At 49.5% G+C, this 19,424-nt stretch overlaps 1 protein-coding gene across 3 annotated transcripts; it reads right to left on the reverse strand.

Annotated features, from left to right (window-relative positions):
- Positions 1-1,186: 1,186 nt before the first annotated feature.
- Positions 1,187-17,880, reverse strand: NUTF2 (nuclear transport factor 2). Of its 3 annotated transcripts, XM_059153600.1 has the most exons (6): positions 17,724-17,840; positions 11,011-11,179; positions 7,393-7,520; positions 4,438-4,509; positions 4,255-4,353; positions 1,187-1,701 (listed from the first exon to the last, which is right to left on the reverse strand). In XM_059153600.1, the coding sequence occupies exons 3-6, from the start codon at positions 7,489-7,491 to the stop codon at positions 1,588-1,590; spliced, it is 384 nt and encodes a 127-aa protein (XP_059009583.1). In that variant the 5' UTR covers positions 7,492-7,520; positions 11,011-11,179; positions 17,724-17,840; the 3' UTR covers positions 1,187-1,587. The 3 variants fall into 3 exon arrangements, with proteins under 3 accessions (XP_059009583.1, XP_059009582.1, XP_059009584.1); XM_059153599.1 differs by lacking the exon at positions 11,011-11,179 and having other exon boundaries at positions 17,724-17,880; XM_059153601.1 differs by lacking the exons at positions 11,011-11,179; positions 17,724-17,840 and adding an exon at positions 17,258-17,537.
- Positions 17,881-19,424: the final 1,544 nt, after the last annotated feature.

Here is a 19,424-nt window from a genome sequence, read left to right on the forward strand (position 1 = left end):
ATCACATTGTTCATGTCCCCCAGCATCCATACCCACCCAGGCCTGACACCCCCAGACAGGAAAAAGAAACCAGAGTTTACAAACACCTCTTTATTGCAGAAATTTCAGGCACAGGTACATGGAAGAAGCTGTATTGCAGAATACAGGGTGGTTTAAGAGGCACCAGGCATCTACTCTGTCCCAAACCCCACTCCCCAAACACACAGCATCCTAAATCAGTCCCACTGAAATCTCCTCAATTTGTGGTCTGCCTAACTGTGGCGCCCTCACCAATCCTGAAACCCCTAAGAGGGCACCAGCCCAAGACCTGGGTTGGTTCTAGCTTGATTGCTATCTTGCCACCCAGGCTTATATCACCAGAGGTCTCAGGGCTCAAGGGCTAGTTCTGCAATGGGCAAGGCCTCTGTTCCCCAAATTGAAAAGCAGAAACTGCCCCAATAGTTAAGATTTCCTGGGACTTGAAGACAATGTGAAGGTGTGTGTATGGTGAGGGAGGAAGCAGGAGGCCTAGAGATGCCTTAGAGAGGTCTGAGGGGTGAGAAATCCCAGAGCACAAATCCCTCAAACTCAGACTTTCCTAACTCTTAAGTCTATACTCCAACCCAACTGGGCCTTGCTCTGTGGACAATGGAGGCTGGGTGTTCTGGGCACTCCCTCTAGGCAATGACATCCAAAGCAGGTGGTACAAAATTTGAGCTGCCCTCTGCTTGGCTTAGGGTTTATGGGGCACCCTGGATGTGATCCTGACCATTCTGGGGGGTAAAACAGGACCCTCTCCCTCAAAACCATAGGGTAGTTTTGCTGAGGCCTCAGTCCAGAGTACCTGAACCTGATGAGTCACTTTCAGGGGGATTCTAGATCATTTCTATTACCAGAGGCCCGATCCTACGCAATGTAGGAGTCGTCAGAACTGACTGCAAAGGCTCTGGGGCAGAGGAAGCTTTGGGCTGGACCTGAGCTGTCTGCAGCTCAGTTTTCCAAGCCCAGTGGAGCTGAGGTGGGGAATATTATGCCCTACAGGGCTTCTGAGAGAAGCTAACTGGGAATGCCACTTCAGCAGTTTTCTCTTTGCCACAGGTATTGCTGAGTTGGGGGAAAGGTGGGAAGATGAGACATGAGAGAGCCAATGGGGCAAGGTGGTTACTGATGCCCAGCCAACTATTAAACTAATTAAAACAATTTAAACTGTTAAGAAAATTTTGTGGTTTTATTGTATCATGAGGCATTGAAACATCCGAACAAATCAATATCGGGCGGTGAGGCAGCTGCTTTCTCCTTCACTTCTTTGGGTTACTAGAGCAACTTGTCAGTAGATTAAAAAAAAAAAAAAAAAAAAAAAAGACAACCTTTTGCATTACTTAAGTCTTTCCAAGGCATGCGCTGGTACAACACAAACTTCTCCTGTCAGATGCAACTAGTCTAGCATCCAAACATCATGCACAATACCTCGGTAGCAGCAGCGCACTGCACCCGCTCCCACCGCGGCCCTGCTCTTTGTGTATGATATTTGGAGCATCTGGAGGAGTGTGAATAGTATCAGGAAGAGGAGGGAGGAGGAAACAGCATGAGTGCCTGGCTGGGAGGAGGTCAGCCGAAGTTGTGCAGGGCAAGCCTGAACATGTCATTGGTGCAAACCCAAGCATCGTTGATGTTCTTTAAGAGGAACATCTGGTGGAACCCCATGATGGGGTCTTCATCAGCCTGTAAGGAGAAAGAAAATGCTTCAGTTAGTGAGCCTAAGAACAGGAAGGTGGTTCAGGGGTAGGGGAACAGGACAAACAATGCCGACTTTGGGATCAGACCCTACTGTCTTGGACTTAACTTCCAATATAGTCCCAGGATACTTGTGAACATGAACTGATATAATATACTGGGCACACAGGGGGGCACAGATGGCAGCTCATGCTGCTGCATGCACCTGAACCACCAAGTAAGTCACTGTTGAGCTACTACAACAGAGCTCGGAGCTCCTATCTCTAGGCATAGTGATCAACTTGAGAGACTTCTGCACTGCTCACCACGGACCTTAGAGTACCTAAAAAAAACAAACAATCTTAGTGTTTGTCTGATTACCATGCCAGGTAGTCCAATTAGGAGAAACTACTCCTACTACTGACTGTGATCAGGTGACTGAGAAAAGGCTCAAAAGTGAGTTCACACTATAATCACACCTCTACAGGGCAAAAATGAAGCAATGCCACCAGGCAGTTTCCTGTCACGTCATATATAACATTTGCAACGAGAAAAGAAAGGCAAAACACCTTCAGCCAAACTGCAGATGACCGGGATGAAGCCTAGTTAGGGTAGGAGCCCACGCACCCAGCTCAGTATCTAACATCGTTGGGTTTTCTGAGAGTTATCATGAGCAAGAAGGCAAATCAGTCTTTTGGGGATTCTGAGTTGGACAAAAACACCAGAATTAACCTGAAGCCAGGTAGGAATGGGCAATGATTACTGACCCTAGCCTAGAAAGTAGGCACTGAGGGTCCCCCCCCCCCCCAAGAGACTATTTCACTCAAAAGGGCCTATTTGAGCACAAACTCTGGACAGGGCACGTTGGGCAGGCAGTAAAAACTGACAGGAAAGTCCAGGCCAGAAGGCAGGTCCCTCTGGGTCCATGGCAGAGGCCTAGAGGCCTCCTCTCTGTGTCCTTGTATTCAACTCAGGAGGCCCCATCTAACATAGGGAGAAGGCATACAGGCCTTCAGAGCCCCATGGTGACACAGGTCCAGGAGACTGAGACCTGGTCAAGGGGGAACCAAGGAGCTTAAGGCTTTGAAGAGGACAGGTCTTAAGAAGAAGGAAGGAAGAGTGCAAAGAGGAGCAGGAGTTCTGGGAATCTGCTTTGCTCAGCAGGTGGAAGAGCCAGCGACCAGCTCAGGGAGTGGGAGTATGGACTCAAACAGTGACTGCGACTCAGCACCCAGCTGGCCCCTGAAGGGCCCGCTGCCAGCAGAAAGCCTACCTACATTTCAGGGCAGTATAGAAGCCCAACAGCTTGACACCACAGCTCGACCCTGCTCCTACATCTTTTGTCCCTTTTCCGAAAAGGCTCTAGACTAATTCTCTCCAATAGTACTTTCTGTAACAACACAAACAGTCTGGGAACCTAGGTGGCTCAGTTGGTTAAGCACCTGACTCATGATTTCTGCTCAGGTCGTGATCTCATGGGTCGTGAGAGTCGTGAGATCAAGCCCCGTGTCAGGTTTTGCACTCAGTGGGGAGTGTTCTCAGTATCTTCCCTCTTACTCTCTCTTTCTCCCTTCCTCTGCCCCTCCCCCCACTCATACACATTCTCTCTCAAATAAGTAAATCTTAAAAAAAAAAAAAGAAAGAAAAAAAACTGGGGGCACCTGGGTGGCTCAATTAGTTAAGTGACTGCCTTTAGCTCAGGTCACGATCCCAGAGTCCCAGGATCGAGCCCTGCATTGGACTCCCAGCTCCGTGGGGAGTCTGCTTCTCCCTCTGACTTCCTCCCCTCTCATACTCTCTCTCAAATAAATAAGTAAAATCTTAAAAAAAAAATTTATGTCTGCACTGTCCAACAGGCCGCCATAAGGGCTATGAGCACTTAAAACATGGATAGTTCAAGTGAGAAACTGCATTGTAACTTTATTTCATTTTAATTAATATAATTTTTTTAAAAAGATTTTATTTATTTATTTGACAGAGAGAAATCACAAGTAGGCAGAGAGGCAGGCAGAGAGAGAGAGGGAAGCAGGCTCCCTGCTGAGCAGAGAGCCCGATGCGGGACTCGATCCCAGGACCCTGAGATCATGACCTGAGCTGAAGGCAGCAGCTTAACCCACTGAGCCACCCAGGTGCCCCTTAATTAATATAATTTTAAAACTACCATTAAGGGACGCCTGGGTGGCTCAGATGATTAAGCATCATCTGCCTTTGGCTCAGGTCATGATCCCAGAGTCCTCGGATCAAGGCCCACACCGGCCTCCCTGCTCGGCGGGGAGTCTGCTTCTCCCTCTCCCTCTGCCTCTCCCCCTGCTTATACTCTCCTCTCTCTCTGTCTCTGTATCTCTCTCAAACGAATAAATAAAATCTTAAAAAAAAAAAATTAAAATTAAAATGTAATTTAAAAATGTGACTAGTGGTTGTTATTGTACTGAATTACACAGCTCTAGATGCTTTGGGTGTCCCTTGAAAAGCAGGTCACACCACAGAGAAGGCTGGGGTGCAGGGCTCTTCTCTGCTGCCCACTCCTCCCTACCACCAGTATTACGAGGCAGCACTACTTACCTTGAGCTGGCCCACAACCATACTGATGATGCAGCTATCTGGCGTGGGCTGATGGTCCTGTGCCGTGATGCTGTGCTGGATTTTCTGGAACGGAAGGCTCTGTAAAAGAAAGAGTGTGCGGCATGCTGCAGCCAGCAGGGCAGGGAAGCAGCCGCTTATAGCACGGCCCTGGCCCTTACTTACAGACAGCTTCTCCACAATAGCAGCTTTCCCCTGGAACTGCTGTCCTTCCCACGTAAGGCATGATGCGTCAATCTGAAACCCAGAAAACATAGGGTTAGGGCCTTGTTTGGGAAAAAATGAGTCCAAGCCTCAGTTTCCTTATTGGTGAAGAAAAGAACTGAAGGTAGCTTCCATACTTTACACTATTAACAATCTCTTTAATTATTCCCTATCTTGGGGCGCCTGGGTGGCTCAGTGGGTTAAGCCGCTGCCTTCGGCTCAGGTCATGATCTCAGGGTCCTGGGATCGAGTCCCACATCGGGTTCTCTGCTCAGCAGGGAGCCTGCTTCCCCCTCTCTCTCTCTACCTGCCTCTCTGCCTCCTTGTGATCTCTGCCTGTCAAATAAATAAATAAATAAATAAAATCTTTAAAAAAAAAAAAAAAAAAAAAATTATTCCCTATCTTCCCAGAGCCCAGGCTCTGAAACACTAAGAAAATATAAATGTATTTAGTAAGCTCGTTACCAGTTTTTATTCAAGAAGTTATATGGCCTCTGATATGCCTGAGCCCCAGGCTGGCAAAAATCATCCTGCTGTGTGGTCAGTCAGCACCAGAAAGCCCACAAGAAATAAGGAAAACAACCTATATTCATCACCATCTCTAGACCTTAGGCTAAGTTCTACTGAGGCCATTCCCATGGGGACATCCATAGGATCAGGGAAGGATGAAAGCTGACAAGGCCTCCCAAGGCCTAGCCTGGGACCCTCCCTTCCATCAACATGCAATCCATTAGCTTTCTCCCCTTCCCTCCAGATCTCCCCTGCCATAGCTTTCAGGGGCAGAACTCAAAAGTGCCTCTGCCACTTACCAGCTATAACATTTGGCAAGCCACTTATTTTTCTGAGTCTGTTTCCTGATTTTTTATATATATATAAAATATATATATATATATATATATACACATACATATATATATACATACATATATATATATATAATTTTTTTTTAATATTTTATTTATTTGACAGAGAGAAATCACAAGTAGGCAGAGAGGCAGGCAGAAAGAGAGAGAGAGAGAGAGGAAAGCAGGCTCTCTGCTCAGCAGAGAGCCCCATGTGGCACTCGATCCCAGGATCCTGGGATCATGACCTGAGCCGAAGGCAGCGGCTTAACCCACTGAGCCACCCAGGCGCCCTATAAAATTTTTTTTAAAAGATTTTATTCTTTTGTCAGAGAGACACAGCAAGAGAGGAACACAAGCAGGGAGAGTGGGAGCAGGAGAAGCAGGCTTCCCACTGAGGAGGGAGCCCAATGTGGGGCTCGAATCCAGGACCCTGGGATCATGACCCGAGCCGAAGGCAGACTCTTAATAACTGAGCCACCTAGGCTATTTATATATTTTTAAAGATTTTATTTATTTATATATTTTTAAAGATTTTATTTATTTGAAAGAGAGAGACAGAGAGAGCACACAAGTGGAACTACGGGGAGGGGTACAAGGAAAGGGAGAAGCAGATTCCCCATTGAGCAGGGAGACCAATGCGGGGCTCAATCCCAGGACCCCAAGATCAGGACCCAAGCCAAAGGCAGACACTTAACTGAATGAGTTACCCAGGCACCCATTTCCTAATCTTTAAAGGGGACGTGTGCTGAGGATTATATGAAATGACACAGATAAGGGTGCCTAGGTGGCTCACTCAGTTAAGCATGTGCCTTCAGTTCGGGTCATGACCTGAGAGTCCTCAGATCAAGCCCAGCATTGGGCTCCCTCCTCAGCAGGGAGCCTGCTTCTCCCTCTCCCTCTGCCTACTACTTCCCCGGCTTGTACTCTATCTCTCTGTCAAATAAATAAATAAAATCTTTTAAAAAAAAAAAGGAAAGAACAAAGATAAAGCACTCCTTTAGGACCTTGCTGACTTTCTTCTCTGGGTCAGGACTGCTTTAATTGATTTTGAGAGGCACTGAGGCAGAAATGTCAGGATCCCAGGGTCAGGTCAATTCAAGTTTTTAAAATTCTCTATCTACGATGACAACCAAATAATTTAAGGTGCTGAATCTGACCTTCCACTGGTAAAATCCTTTTTTTTCTTCACAGTTGACCCTGACTTTCTAGAGATAAAGGAGTGCTTTACTCACAGTCAGGCTCTGAGGCTATGCTAGATGACTCCTATCACTTCCATTCTGCGCAGACCTGCTAGGCATGGCCCAATCCATCAACTTCTGTGACTGAGTCTTGGACAGGTCAGATACAAGTAGTGCTTGGTGTATACGAACATCATTAAAATAGTACCAAACAATGCCTGCCTAGAAGGGCTTCTTGAAAGACACATGAACCTCCCTCAGCCCCCTAGGTAGCTCAGTCAGTTAAGTGTCTGCCTTCAGCTCAGGTCGCAATTTTGGGGTCCTAGGATCGAGCTCTGAGTCAGGCTCCCTGATCAGTGAGAAGTCTGCTTCTTCCTCTCCCTCTACTGCTCCCCACACCCACTTGCGACATCTCTCTGAAATAAATAAATAAAATCTTAAAAAAAAAAAAAAAAAAAAGACACACCGGCCTCCCCAGGGTAACCTCATTTGTTTACCATGAGTACAGGAAACTAGACTTAGGGCCTCCAGGAGACAGCTCTGCACTTATGATGCCCATAGCTGCCGCCTCCAGAGAGCATCATGAGTCCTCGCATCTGCCTGCTGCTGTCCAATCTGGAACCAGAGGCATTCCCAGGACCACGGAATGGCAAGCCCTGAACACCCTGCCAAGGATATTTGGACCCCTACTCTTATGGAAGATGACTGAAAGGAATGTGCAGAGCGGGTGGTTGGGCTAGGCCTCAGGCCCCCTATCCCATGGACAGAAACTCAAATAGAAAGGTATAGCCGAATCCAGTGAGGGCTGCTAGAATGTGTGAACTGGACAGGCTAGCCCAATATCTGAATTGATCCCGTGGAGTCCCATTCAGGCCCTAGAGCTGAAGACTTACATAAATTGCGCCTAGTTGGGTTCTGTCGTTATCAAATAACTGGTAGTAATGTTGAATGAAGCTGGATCCAATCTGCTCCCAAATTGGCTTGTCTCCCATTCTGGAGCGTCACCCGGCCTCGTTGAGACCTGCAAGACCAGCGAGACAGAGAGGGAAGTGTTGGTACCAAGGGAGCGGGAGGTAGCCAGTTGCTATTTCCTCACTGACCCCCACCTCTCTTGCCCTCCTTGAGCAGAAAGTCCTTTGCTGAGGTCTGTATTCCCAAGAAACAGACAAGCCCTGGCGAACTGGCAGGAGACCCCTCCCAATACAGACCAGCGCAGGGAGCCCAGAGGTGGACCACACTCAGCCCCTCCTCTGAGGAGCTCTGGATGATGAAACAAAGAGGTGACGGGGATATGAAGCATATAGGATGGGAGCTGAGGGTGGAGCCAAGACAAAGACAAGTCAGAGTAAGCCCTTCAATGCCTAATGGCGGGGGTGGGGGAGTGGGGCCGGGAGGCGGGTGGCTTTTAAGTAGGAGCTAACCACATCGCTCTCCCACATCTTTTCATTTGATCTTCTCAGCAACCTTCAAGGCCAGAGTTACTGTCATTCTTCCCACTTTGCAGGTCAGAAACTAGATGTCTCTGTGTGGAGTGTCTTCTATTGCAGTCCTCAGTCCCATCAACACCACCCCAGGGCTGTACTGGCAGGTGGAGGAAGACCCAGTGAAAGAGGCGAAGACGGCTCCTCAATGCCCCACTTGCAACAAAACAGCAAGTGACCCTCCATTTTAGTCTTGGGAGCAGTCTGCTTCTTCGAGCATTGGAGAATCTTTCCATATATTCATGAACAGAGAGTTACCCCTACCCACTTCAGAGCTGCAGCTATGAGTTCAAAAGATCAGAGAGTAATACTGAGGGTTGTTGGGAGCGGAAATGGAGGCTATGGAAGGAAACATGTCATTTCTTCATACTCCTCATCCCAGCACTGTCTCTGCTGGAAGGGGCTGCCCCCTCTGGTCTCTAAAGGAGGAAAGGAGACCCTCTGAAACCCCCTCATAGCTACAAACATCACAGCTCTGAGGGTGCTAGATGGCAAACTTGAGCCCCAGATGAGAGGCACTCTGGCTTTGTTAGCCTGGCATAGGAAGGCCACATCTCACTAAGAATCCCATGACACCAGACTTGTCCATTGTTATGTAGTTGGGACTATCTCCCTATCTCCTGGTAACAGGACTCTAAACCAAAGAGGTAAGGAGCTGGGTTCGACCCTACCAGACTACGATTAATTGTGGTGGAATCTGATCCAAGTAACTGCCATAAGAAGGGCCTCACCTTCCTCCACTGTAAGGGGATGGAGCCCTGATGTTGCCAGTGGTTGCAAAGCCTCACTAAGGGAACCTGCTAGTTCGCTCCAGTCCCTATGACCTCACCCAATGCCAGAGGAGCCAGCTGGGATGGATAGTGTACGGGGGCAGTGGCTTATTCCCAATCTAGCCAATCTCCTATCCTATGACCAAAACTCCAGCCAATGAGGGGCCAGGAAGATGAGCCAACTTTATTTTAGGTCCCATAGGAGGTGGTGGCACTAAAAATAGGAGCTCAGTGCTGGGATAACTAAGAAATGTCCAGGAAAGTCTAAAACAAGTAGAAGAGAAAGCCTGGACCCAGCCACGCCTGCTACACAGGAACACAAGGTGTGTCCCAGTTTATCCTCTGCCAAGAAACAAATCAACAAGTGGGAAAAGCATAGGATCAACAGCTAGTCTCAGCTGCTGTCTTGGTCACATTTCCAAGGGGTGAGACTGTGGCTATACCCACCCCCCAATCTCTCTGCCGCATCTCAAACCTCTAGCCCTTCTACCCTAGTATTCACTATGTTTGGTTCACTCACTGCGGCCCAGCACTACAATATCTTACCCCATGATGTCTTATCTTACTCAGTCCCGAAGAGCTCTGGGGCAAAAGGAAAGCTGGAGGAATGGATGAGGGCCATTGCTCACTCACCAAGATGGGGCAGCCCTCAAGAGAGGTCTTGGAGAAAGAGTACACGGCTGACTGAAAGAAAAAGCATAAGCAAGTGTCTGGGCATATGAAAAGAGGGAAGGGCAGGAAACCAGGAATCTGGAGATGAAGTGTGGCAGGAAAAAAGGCTACATAAAAGCAGATCCAGGGGCGCCTGTGTGGCTCAGTGGGTTAAGCTGCTGCCTTCGGCTCAGGTCATGATCCCACGGTCCTGGGATCGAGCCCCGCATCGGGCTCTCTGCTCAGCAGGGAGCCTCCTTTCTCCTCTCCCTCTCTGCCTGACTCTCTGCCTGCTTGTCATCTCTCTCTGTCAAATAAATAAATAAATAATCTTTAAAAAAAAAAAAAAAAAAAAAAAAAAAAAAGCAGATCCAAAGACAAGAAAAGTGGTGCCATGTGGTAGAAGAGTGATGCAGAGGAAATGCGGGGGTGTTTATTTCTTTTTCAATATTGTTCTTAAGGTGTGATAACTTGTCAATACTAAAACTACTTGGCAGAAGTAGTGGTGGAGTGAAGAGGGTGGAGGACTAAAGGGACAGGAGGGCACTCTGGTCTGGTGGGGCAGAACAGGGCAAAGTGAGCTCTTCTAAGGAATGAGACTGCTCAGGGCTCCTAGAAAGTGTGAAAAGGAACCTTCAAAACCATATGGTTTAAGGACTTTTCCAAGTAGGGCCCCTGAAATCAATACCAACCTGTTGGCCTGTTTGACCCTGTTGTGTTTATTTCCTTGTAGTAATCATGACAGCCATGTGGTCAGATCCCACAGTCATCCCACTTTACAGATAGGAAAACTGAGGTTTAGCAATCTGTCTTGCCCCAAGCCCAACTGATACTGGGTCCCCTGGTTAAAGCCAGGGCTTTCTTCCTGCTAACTTTGTCCCTAAGCTCTAAACAACAAAGCTGTCCATGTCCCTTTTCTATAACAGCCTCACTTCTGGATTAGACCCTGAAGCTCCTACACAGGTGGTCTTCCACACCCGTCCCTATGTCCCTACCATTCCCTCCTACCTTCATCCAGCTCCACACACAAATGACCAGACCTCACTGTGCACTTGCTCACTGGTTTTTGCCCCACCCCTACCCCATGCATCCTCACGCTGGGATGTCCTCCCACCCCACATCTGCCTGATTAGTTCCTGCTCTTCCTTCAATTCACTGTTCAGACTCCATCTGTTTGGGTCCTCCCTCCCAGACTAAATGTTGACCCCAACCCCATGTGCAAAACTGTTATCAACACAGCCAGGGCCCATTCCTCTGCCGAAACACTGTAGCTCTGGGCTAAGAGGGTTCCAGTGGTGGTGTTGCCACACCAGCACAGGAAGTGGCTCAGCAAACTATAGGATTTAGTTTCTGACTCCAAATTTCCCACAAGCTTTCAACTCATGGCTAGGAGGCAGCATTCCTGCATCCAGAAAAAGAAGTAGGGAGCAATGCGCCCCCCATCTATCCCCATGCAACACAGGGAGGGGTCTGGGTCAGGCTAGGACGATGCTCTCCAGGATGGCCAGCAAGCCCTGATCTTGCTTCTAATACATATACTGCAGAAAGAACAGTCTGAAAAGAAAAATGCCAAGGCTTAGAGCAGCCTCACATCAGATCGGGGACTGACCTTCATGACGGCTTCTCCTACAGTTCTTCCAAGAGGGCCGCTGACCACGCCATCTCCTGCTTCACCCCAACAGTCCACAGGCTGACTGAGGCCAGGCTCCTCGAGGAGCAGAAATGACCTTGATGACCTCTCGCCCACTGAGCATCAGCCTTCACTGACCTTTAGGTCTCTGTGGGTGCAAAGACCCTCTAAGAATGTCTCAAAAACTGTGGCCCTCTCCCAATAAATTTGCACAATGGTAGAGATGACCCAGCCTTGTGAATAATTTCAAGTTGTTCACACTCCCTGAGGTTCAGCCATAGACCCCAGGTTAAAACCTCTTGCCCAGAAGAGCCCATTAGACAATGGAAAATTTTAATTTTTATCCTCAAATTTTGGGTCTTTCCCAGTGACAAAACTTAAATAGCAGTGTCCAGCTGATAACATGTCATTTTCCCTAATGTGTACCAGACACAGAAATGTGCTAAGAGCTTTACGAACATTTGCTCCTAATACCCTGTGACTCAACTCCCACATTACACTTAAACAAAATGAAGCTTAGAAAAAGTTAACTCACTCAAGGACATGAGCCTAATGGATGGTGGAACTAGATGGAACCAGGTCTGGCTGACTCCGGAGACAAGCCCCCCCAGAGACAATAGGGCAGAGATAAAAAATGAGCAAACACACAGGTGAGAGAAGTGCTCCTGGGCAAATAAGGCTGAAGCCCTGACCTCTACCTTGACTTTCTCAGAGAGGGGCAAGATAGGACTGAACCAGGGCTTCTGCCTCTAAACAAAGGCACGGGCCAGATTTCCACACCAAACTCAACAATAGGCGTTTCATGGGGGATGATCTCACAGTTTTCCCAAACCCACAAAGTCACAGCTCAGTTCTACCATCTCAGCAAATCAGAGATAGATCCTATCCTAGCTAGGCCTGGGGCAGGGACGGGGGCAGGAAAGTGATAGGGAAGAAGATGCCACAAACTCCAAACAGATACACAGGAAGACCCATGCTTGTCTTTTTTCGAGTACCCATCACCAAGGCCTGTAGGGAATGCCAGCAGACACGCTGAACTTCTAGTGGGATCCCTGAAATCGGCATCAACCATGGCCGTTAGTTATCCTCATAGGTCCTATGGCCCTCAAATGTTCGCAGTTACTTCCTTTTCTATTCTCCCTCACAAGTCTAAACCATTCAGCCTGCCTTCAAGGCTCCCAGGGTGACGTGCCCTCCTGGCTGTCCAACCTCATCTCCTGCCACCTGCTCTCTCCTCTCCTCTACAGTCAGGTATTTCCCTGTTCCTGGGAACATGCTGAGCCTGTTCTCACCCAAGAGCTTTGCAACTATCTATCCTTCTACCTGGATTACTATTCTCCCTGGATCTTCAAGAATATGGCTCCTTGCCACATATGTGTCAGCTCAAATGTCACTTCCTCACCGACACCTTCTCTAACCAGTCTAAAGTAATTGCCCAGCTACTCATTTCACCATCTCATTTTGTTTTCTTGCCACTTATTGCTTGAAATAGTCACACTTAATGTATCCATTTATGATCTTTCTCCCTAACCTAGGCAGCCCTGTTCCCATGGTACCTGGCCCAGCCCTGCTTCTCTGGAGGAGAGATTTCTGGACAAACCCTGCTGAATTTAAGTGGCCAAGTGACCCACTTCCCTCCAACTAGACCTTCTGTTCAAGTCATCAGGAAACAACCCTTTGTCACCAATCACCTGTTTGTCTGAGGGTGTGGCAAGTGGGGCTTGGCCCAACACCCCCCCACCTCCCCGCCCCCCCCCCCCCCGGTCACCTGAGGCACAGCTGTGGCTCTACAGCAGGCACACAACCACAGCCTCAACGTCTGGGGTCTAGCCTACTGCTCCTCTCCCTCATTCTATCACCCTCTGACCCTGTCTCCCCACCAGTAATTGTGGGGATATTGGGAGTAATCAACTGAGAGTACAGAGCAAGACCCAGCTACAAGGAGTCAGTCAAGTCCTAAGTGAAGCCCCAGGTCAAGAGCTAGAAAAAAGGTGGTTACCTCAGCTTCCTACACGGATACCACATCATAGAGCGGCCCGGACAGAAGACTGGTAACTGCCTAATCCATCACTCTCCTGCCTGAAGTCTGGAGAGCAATCAGCCAAGGTCTGGTGCCTGAATGGCTGGCGGTGACAGAACGCTTCCCTGGGGCAGACCCAAGGCCTAGGTGCCCCCAGCACTCTGAGAGGCTTTTCCTTCTCTTCTGCCTAGAGGAGGGATCCAGAGCTTTAGGGCTGCCCTGGGTAGCTCAAAAGTTGAAACCTGAGACTTGCATTCTGGTCTTTCTGCTCTGTACTTAGTCCCTGAGTAGCCTCCCTTTCCCACATCACTCAGAGATCTCTGGGCCCCTGTCCTAGACAGCTCCCATCCATGAACTCAACCCCAGAGTATGAAACTGCATATCAGGTATATATGGACTTGGCTCTCCAGTTGGGCCTGAAGCTCCTATGTGACCATCCTTGTGGTCTGCTACGACCATGCCTGGCGAACACTGTCCTGACACTCCCAGACTGAGGTGAGCAGAGGAATAAAGGGATGCACATGGAGTCCCCTGGGTGCTAAATGGAACGCCTTCTCTGTAAGCCAAACAGTCACAAATGTGCTCTCATTTGAGCCTCACAGCTGTAAAGCTAGTATGAGTATCATCATTTTCTAGACAAGGAAACCAAAATTCCAAGAGGTTAACAATTCAAGACGATGCAAGGTCACTAGCATAGCCAGCATTAAAACGTCCACTAAAATGGCCGGGATTAGGACAAATGGGAGCCAATGTCAAGTAGCAAAAAGTACAGAGGTAACAAAGGAGACAGAGAGGAATGGAGCCTTGGCCTTTTCTTGCCCTCTGAAATCAGCAAGTTCTACACCTTTCGGGAGAGAAAGCCCGAGTGCATGCTCAGCAGATCAAAGTAGAGCTACACCAAGGGAGAACTTGCATTCACCTAGGACTGAAACCACCTCTGCCAATGGAACCAATGTCTCTACACAAAGACATCACCCCTGGGGGGCAGCAGTCTCTGCCCTGGTGAGACCCAGGGGCTCTGATGAAGTATGCGAGGCTTTAAGAAAAAATCATTCCATAATTTCCCCAGTCTGCTGAAGTTCCCAGGCACGTCAAATATACCTGCCTCATAAGAGGGAGGTTCTCCTCCTCTGGGATAGTCCCCTCTCTAGTCTCAGGGCTTAGGGAGCTGGCACATAATAGATACCAGCAACATATAAGGACTTAATATTAATACTCTTCTGAGCACAAAAAGCAATCTTAGCCCAACCCCCAGGATCCTGTATGTCTACTTTAACATATAAAAATTCCTTTAGGGGCATGCCAGTGGCTCAGTTGGTTAAGCATCTGCTTTGGCTCAGGTCGTGACCTCGGGGTTCTGGAATCAAGTCCTGAATGGGGCTCCCTGCTCCTTTTTTTTTTTTTTTTTTAACATTTCTTTTTTAATTTATTTTCAGCTTAACAGTATTCACTGTTTTTGCACCATACCCAGTGCTCCATGCAATCCGTGTCCTCTCCAATACCCACCACCTGGTTTCCCCCGCTGCCCCTTCAAAACCCTCAGATTGTTTTTCAGAGTCCATAGTCTCTCATGGTTCACCAGGGAGCCTGTTTCTATCTCTCCCTCTGAGGCTCCCCATGCTTCTTCTCTCTTTCTCTGTCAAACAAACAAAAAAATAAATAAATAAAATCTTTGAAACAAAACAAAATAAAATCTTAAAAAAAAAAAAAAGAAAAAATTAAATTAATAAAACCTGAAAAACCAAAAATCTCCACGAGGAGGTTTAACTCAACCCAAGTCCATTAGAAATCCTGCTCAACTTTTTTCTTTTTTTAAAGATTTTTAAAGGCTCGCTAACAACCTTTCTTCTTCAGTGCTCTAATCAATGCAAAGCCCCCTCTTCTGCACAGGACCAAGAGCCCCTGTAGGTCCCTTCAACTCAGCCCTAAGCACATAACATTACTCCTTTCCCCAGCACCAGCACTGGGTAAGATTCATCCTTCTACCTTCAGCCTCAGCCCAGAGCCTAACACACAAAAGGCCCAAAGAATGGTTGCTGAATAATACTAATCATTGGTGAGAAAGGAAAAGAAAAAAAATTCCTATTAAGATACTAATAGGGATTAAGATACTAATAGGGATTCCCACTAAGGGAATCCCAGACTTTCTTTTATAAAAGTGCTTTGCAATTCTGTAATTTGAGAATTCTGGTCATTCTTAAACCACTCATGCCACCCCAACCCGCCAACTGCAAAGACAGCAGAATAAAGTGAGATGTGACTTGAAGAGGAGAAGTACACTCCATGTCACTAAAGTACCTAGTTTTGAGCAGAGAACGCAGGCACCCTCACAGCCTGCCATGCTTATACAGCCACATTTTGACTCCCCCATGCCAGGCCCCACTTCCAAGTCAGCCTACCTGAATAGAAGATGCAGACAGATTCTGAAGAACCTCAGGACTCTCCTCTTATCTCTGAGATACAGATGGCCTGCCAAGTTCCAGAAAGGTCAAGGACTTCTGGGGGTCAGGATGCCTACCAATGCCTAGCTAAGCCCAGACACAGAAGTTATAGAAAACTTCTAGGGTTGGAATGAGAGGGAGAGACCAGAATTCCTCCTACTCTTGATGCTGCTGCCAGTGGTGAAGGAACAGTATCAAGAAGGAAAAGTATCTTTTGACCTTGAAGCAAACCATTGTCATCAAGTCACCTAAGGCTGTAAAATATGCAAACTAATCCACAGAAATAAGCCTACCTCACCTGAAACCTGTGTCCTAGACAGAACCAATCCTGACAATCTAGAGAGGATCCTTAAACAACTGCTTCCAGTACTAAGAGATTCTATCACAGGGATCCTATGTGTGTCCTGCGGGCAATCCTTCCTTGTTGCCCATCTCCACTAGCAAACCAGACCCTTCCAAGCCTGCTGAATGAACCCGACTTCCATGTGATTACTGGCCAGGAGGTGAACAAGGAGGTTTTGAGTGCAGAGAGAAGGGAAGTGCTGGTTAGGAGGTCTGGACAGATCTCTGCCTGTCCTCCTCAACCAGGAGAATGACTAGACAAAGTAGGAAAAAGAAAACTTCCAAAGGCCAGAGCCCAAAGACCAGAAAAACATCACCTGGGGGAAATACTCAAGGAAGAAAAAGTCCAGGGGTGGCAGCTTTCTGCCTCATGGGCCTAACCCAACTTTCCTAGAAGAACTGCTTGCTGCTGAGACCAGGCCTGCGGAGTTTAAGCTGCTGTGTTAATCTTTGCAAGAATTATGGCTCAGAAGCTATACTGGGTCAGAGAAATCAAGGCTCCACAAGCTGTTTCTTCCCCAAGTCCCAAGGTTCTCTCTGGACTGGTCCCTTAATACATCATCAGTCAATCAGAAATGCCTTTATAAAGCCCATCAGATACTTTAAAGCTAGATATTTCTCTTCTCCCAGGACTCACAGGGGTAGCTGGAATGATCACGGAAGGCAACTTCCCAAGGCTCAAGCAGCCTCCTGCCTGTACACAGGTTACTCCAGCTAGCAGGAAGTGAACAAGTGAGGGGAGTCTGACTTTCTGCAGCTTTCAGCTCTAGTTCTCCCACCCAAGCTTCAGGAGGGTCCCACAGAGTCTGAATCTGAGCCCCACACCCGAAATGTGCACACCATCAATGTAGCTTCAAATCCAGTCTCTCGTTTGGCAATGGTCCTCGGGACTGGATTCTACTTTCTCCTCCACTAAAACCCACCTTGTCACCACCATTCTCCTGGAATCATTCTCCTCTGTGGGAGGAGGGCAGAGGACTCTGGGAAGGACAGATGTGAGGATTACGCTACCCCTGGGGTCTAATAACGTATTGGGGGCTCACACATCCAACCTCACCTCCGTGGCTTCTTTTCTCCCCTCCTTCACTAAATGGGCCGGCCAACCTACCCACAGCTGGGGCCTGCTCCCCAGTAGAAGGGCGGGGTCTGAGCCTACCAGGCCGAAGCAGCTCATCGCATCAGGCCAGATCCTCCAAGGCTGCCGGGGGGTGAAGTCCCATGTGGAACCCCCCTCCCCCCCCCCGATTCCCTGGCCTGCCCTCCACGCAGGAACCCACGCATCAATTCCAGAGTGGGAGTTAGGTTTTGTGCACTCCCAACGGACAGACAAGCAGGGGAAGAGTTCACCTACATCCTAGCCCGTCTATACTCGGAAACCGGGTGAGAGTCCTAATCCCGGGCTGCGGCAGGAAAGCGCCCTTACCCAATGCTGACTCCGGAGCGAGCCGGGTGGCGCTTGCCCATCCCCGGATCCTTCGCTGGCGGGTGGCAGGACGTGGGGCTGGGGTCGTCCCGCTAGCCTGCCTGCAGAGCTTGTAGGACTCGGGCAGGCCGGGCTAGGCCAGACGGGGCGGGGCCCGGAGAGCCCCATCTGGGTTGGTCTGGACCAGAGAAAAAAAGGCCCGGCCGCCGCGCAGTCCGTTGCACCCGCCATGGACACGATACGGCCGGATAGGCGCCTGGCTGTCTCTCTCTGTTCCCCCCGGCCGCCGCCTCAGAGGACCGGCGGGAGGCGGAGCCGCGCGCGACACATGGCCCCGTCCCCGCGCGGCTTCGGGCCGCCGGTGGCGGGGGGAGCGCCCGGAGACTGGCAGCGGAGGCTCCGAGCGGCCCAGAGCGCGGCTCCAGCGGCCCAGCCCCCGCCCCGGCGCGCTAGCCCCGACACTCACCCGAGGGGCTGGCACGATGGCGGCAGCGGCGGCGGCGGCAACCCAGCGCGGTCTGCGACCGACTGTCCCTTCCCCCCTGCCTTCCCTCGCCACCCCGCTGCACTCTGGGAAACGCAGTCCCCCGGAGTTCGTTTCTGGCATAAGTATGCCAGGAGAAAACTACAGTTCCCGGTGTGCTATGCGCCGAGGACCAGCCACGGCCCGCAGAGCGGGAGGTGAGGCTAAGCCGGGGAGGGAGGCTGCCAGGGCGAGCCCCTGAGAATTGTGGTCTAGCGGAAGCCTCTGGAACACCCGAGGTTGGCGCCAGGCTGGGGTCAGGGCTTAGTTGTCGCCAGGTCCCAGCTGGTCCGGCCCCGCCCAGGTTGCGCCGTGGTTTGAAGCAGGCCCCGCCTCCGTGGGAGTCCCGCCTGACCCCAAGCAGGCCCAGCCGCCCCTCCCGGGGCCCCTGCGCTGTTTCCGCTCCGGAACTCTCCTCCCATTTGGTCCTCTAGCTACCCCTCCCACCTCTGGCCCTTCGACTCTTCCGAGCGGTGCTCTAAAGTCAGCCAGGGCGGAACCCCGTAGTGTCTGCTGTCCCAACATTCATGCGCCCTACCAGGCCCAAACCTGATTTCGAGCAGTCGAAGCTTTCCTTTGGGCTGGAGACGCAAATGCTCAAGTCGGACTCAGCTGGAGACATGATTACTCTTACACTTGTACCACTTGGGCTCTCCAAAACATTCCAAGTTGGGTTTTTTTGTTTGTTGGTTTTTGCAGCAGGCAAGGCAGCTAAGAGTTTCATTTTTATTAACAAGAAAAACGAACTGGCTCTCCCAAACTTTCCCCGTGACTTAAGCGACCAGATTGTCAATAATCCCATTTCCATCGTTTCCTGGGCATTACAAACATTTGAAGTAAGGCCTGTGTCTAAGTCAGGCCTATTGGGGAAATGCTCTGTAGCTAACCCAGGTGGACCACAGGTAAGGGAAATATGCTGGCAGCTCCATGCTTTCCCTTCTGGCCAGAGATCTCAGTATTCCTGTTCTTCCATAAGTTTTGCACCTTCACCAATATACACACACAACATTCACTTCCTGGGGATGGTTGGTAAGACCAGGTCTGCACTACTTAGCCTAATTCGATGCTTATTACTTAGCCAGTGAGAACTCTGGTGGTCCATCTGGGACCTCCCTTGTTCTGTCATTCCCCCACACCCTAGAAGTGAAAACTCTGGATAGACTGTATGCAAATAACCTCCAGACACCAAGAGTCTTGGCCAGAGCCTGGCCTTCACCTGTCCTAGGAGTGCTGCTGAGAGGTGCAAGTGAGACAAAGCAGAAATAGTGTGCCTTCAACAAACAGGAACTAGGATATGCTTAACAGCATAGACTGAGCCTGGGAAAGCCCTCACTCCTGGTGGAGAGTGGGGACGTGGGAGAGTGGTTCAATGGCTGCTCACAAAGGGCTTCAGTCCCAGCTGGCCTGGAAGGGCAATGCTGTGCTTCCACCACATTACTATAAGCCAGAGCTAATGCTAGGAAGGCAGAGATCCCATTCCTTCCCCAATTAGGCACCTGTACAACCTATACTCCACCCCACTTCCCCACCAGAGACTTCTCAAGTCAGTGCCAAGGGGCCAAGGGGAGAGCAGAGACTAAAGAAACATTTGTTATTTCCGTTCACAGATAGAGAGAAAGCCCCCTGGGAAGTGGCTTTTTCTAA

Source organism: Mustela lutreola, chromosome 16, assembly GCF_030435805.1.
Source record: "Mustela lutreola isolate mMusLut2 chromosome 16, mMusLut2.pri, whole genome shotgun sequence".
NCBI lineage: Eukaryota > Metazoa > Chordata > Mammalia > Carnivora > Mustelidae > Mustela > Mustela lutreola.

What these genes read in the sequence shown, in the direction of transcription:
- NUTF2 (XM_059153599.1), bottom strand. Translation starts at nt 7,491, where the DNA reads ATGGGAGACAAGCCAATTTGGGAGCAGATTGGATCCAGCTTCATTCAA. An exon ending in CCCAACTAGGCGCAATTTAT is followed by an intron (nt 4,510 to 7,392) that starts GTAAGTCTTCAG and finishes TCTGGGTTTCAG; the next exon opens with ATTGACGCATCATGCCTTAC. An exon ending in CTATTGTGGAGAAGCTGTCT is followed by an intron (nt 4,354 to 4,437) that starts GTAAGTAAGGGC and finishes TTTCTTTTACAG; the next exon opens with AGCCTTCCGTTCCAGAAAAT.